Below are 2,069 nucleotides of genomic sequence, written 5' to 3' on the forward strand. Positions count from 1 at the left end.
GCCTGGGCCCGGCCGGGACAACCCCAACGGGACAGAAATGGCTCCTCAGGGACAACTGCAACCTCCCCTGGAACAACTGGAGGCCGGTTCCTCTTGTTACTTGTAGAGCAGACTGCCTCCACCTCGCTGCACCCTCCTGTCAGGGAGTTGTCAGAGCCAGAAGGTCTCCCCGGAGCCTCCTTTGCTCCAGGCTCAACCCCCACAGGTCCCTCAGCCGCTCCTCAGCGCATTGTGCTCCAGATCCTGCCCCAGCTCTGTTGCTCTTCTGATCTGCAAAGCAGCAGCTGGCAAGTTACTGTCTGCAGCTCCCGGCTGGTTTCTAGCCCTTCCAAGCTGGACTGCCCTTCAGACAGCGAGTCCTGCTGCTTCTCTGAGGGCGTGGCCAGTGCTGCAGCACCACAGCGGAGCCAGAGCGACCTCAAACCTTTCTGCACAAACAGGAGAGGAGGCTCTGGAAATTATTTCAAGTCCAAATCACTTGGCTGAGGCTTGTACTCCTGGTACTCCTGGATTCAAGATCACCCTCCCTACACCAGGGTCTGACTGTGCACTTCTGGGTGCTCCTGAGGGCTCCTTACCTGTTTGTGAGCTTCTGTAGTGCAGGCTTTTTTGTAGGGCCTGATTTCTTCCGAACCAAAGCCCGGGATCCACATGTTCCACTGGCGCTCTGGAAGGGAAAGCACAGCTCAGCCCACCGCAAGAGCAGCCTCCTCACCACCCACACCCCGGCAGGGAGCCGGGGACCTGCACACCAGCTCAAAAAGCTCCAGACAAGCGCAGCAGCAGACATGGTGAAGAGCTCAGGGCGTGCACCCAGCTCTGAGCAGAAGGAAAAAGAACGTGAATAATTGCTCACCAAGATGCAACTGGACATCTTTGACTTCCAGGGTATTGGACTTGCGATGCCGCGCGAGCTGGCAGGCGGCCGTCACCACGCTCTCTATGAAATCATCGGCGATCTGCAGCAGCATCTGGGGCAGAACAAGGACAACGAGCAGGTGTAGCAGCACCGAGCAGCTCAGATTATGCAGGAAGGATGAAAACGAGCTCTCAGCAGCTGGAATTTCACAGGCGTTTGCTGTGATTGCTGTTTCAAAGCCCTCTTAGACACCGCGATGCAGAAATGGACACAGAGGGCTGAAGGCTGCAGCAAATGTGAGAATCCACGAGTGTAAAACAAACGGTCCCTGCGCCGGACACAGGGCCACTGGGCCGTGGAAAACCCCACACTGGCTCTTCCTGCAGCCTCTGCCATGGGTTGGTACCTACTTCCTCCACGTCTTCATCCAGCTGCTCGTTCGGGTCCACCTCACGCACCAGGTCCTGCAGTTTCTTCTTGGTTAAAACCTGAACGCGTACGAGAAGAGAGAGGATTTACTGCCCCCACAGCACAGGCACAGGGACATCCTCCCCCCACACCCCGAGGCCCCAGTCCCGTGCTGACCCAGCTCGCAGCTCAGGAACGCACAGATAAGGGTTATCAGGCGTTGAGGAGTTGTTTTGGAGTCCCAGTTGCTCTGAACAGAACGTGGAATGCAGCAGGCCAGGGTAAAGAGGTTTCCTGAGCTAAACTGGGATTAAAATGCCACTGGCTGAAGCAAAGCTGGTGGCAAGAGGGGACAAAGGCAGAACTAGAAGTTTTAAGGCTTAAGTCAGTGACTAAATTTGTGCTGAGGGCACAAAGGACACATTTCCACTGCCCCAGCGCTTACCAGCCCCAGTGTTTCAGAGGGAAAACAGAGACCTTCGAGCGCTGAGCTCTTCCGGGGCAGGAGGCAGCTCCCCTCGGGCAGGGAGCAGGAATTTTACTGCTGCTGACCACGAGCCGGACACCGAGTCCGACAGGGTCAGGGTGAAGGGATCACCCTGATCCGTCAGCGGGACAGATGAGCTGGACACACGTGGGGAATTCACAGAATCACAGACTGGTTTGGGCTGAAGGGACCTTCAGAGCTCACCCAGCCCAACCCCCTGCAGGGAGCAGGGACATCTGTACCCAGAGCAGGGGGCTCAGAGCCCCAAGGGCCAACCTGACCTGGGATGGGGCCAGGGATGCGGCTTCTCTCAGG

General features: G+C 57.4%; 1 protein-coding gene across 1 annotated transcript in view; it reads right to left on the reverse strand.

Moving 5' to 3' along the window:
* The window catches only part of TAF12 (TAF12 RNA polymerase II, TATA box binding protein (TBP)-associated factor, 20kDa), a 6,348-nt gene that overhangs the window by 1,613 nt on the left and 2,666 nt on the right, over positions 1-2,069 (reverse strand). The window contains exons 3-5 of the mRNA XM_010142498.1: positions 1,270-1,347; positions 857-971; positions 579-667 (exon numbers count right to left, since the gene is read on the reverse strand). Of these exons, the coding sequence (XP_010140800.1) occupies positions 579-667; positions 857-971; positions 1,270-1,347 (282 nt within the window). The remainder of the gene's footprint in view (positions 1-578; positions 668-856; positions 972-1,269; positions 1,348-2,069) is intronic.

The sequence above is a fragment of the Buceros rhinoceros genome, unplaced genomic scaffold (genome assembly GCF_000710305.1).
Source record: "Buceros rhinoceros silvestris isolate BGI_N320 unplaced genomic scaffold, ASM71030v1 scaffold26408, whole genome shotgun sequence".
Classification (NCBI taxonomy): Eukaryota; Metazoa; Chordata; class Aves; order Bucerotiformes; family Bucerotidae; genus Buceros; species Buceros rhinoceros.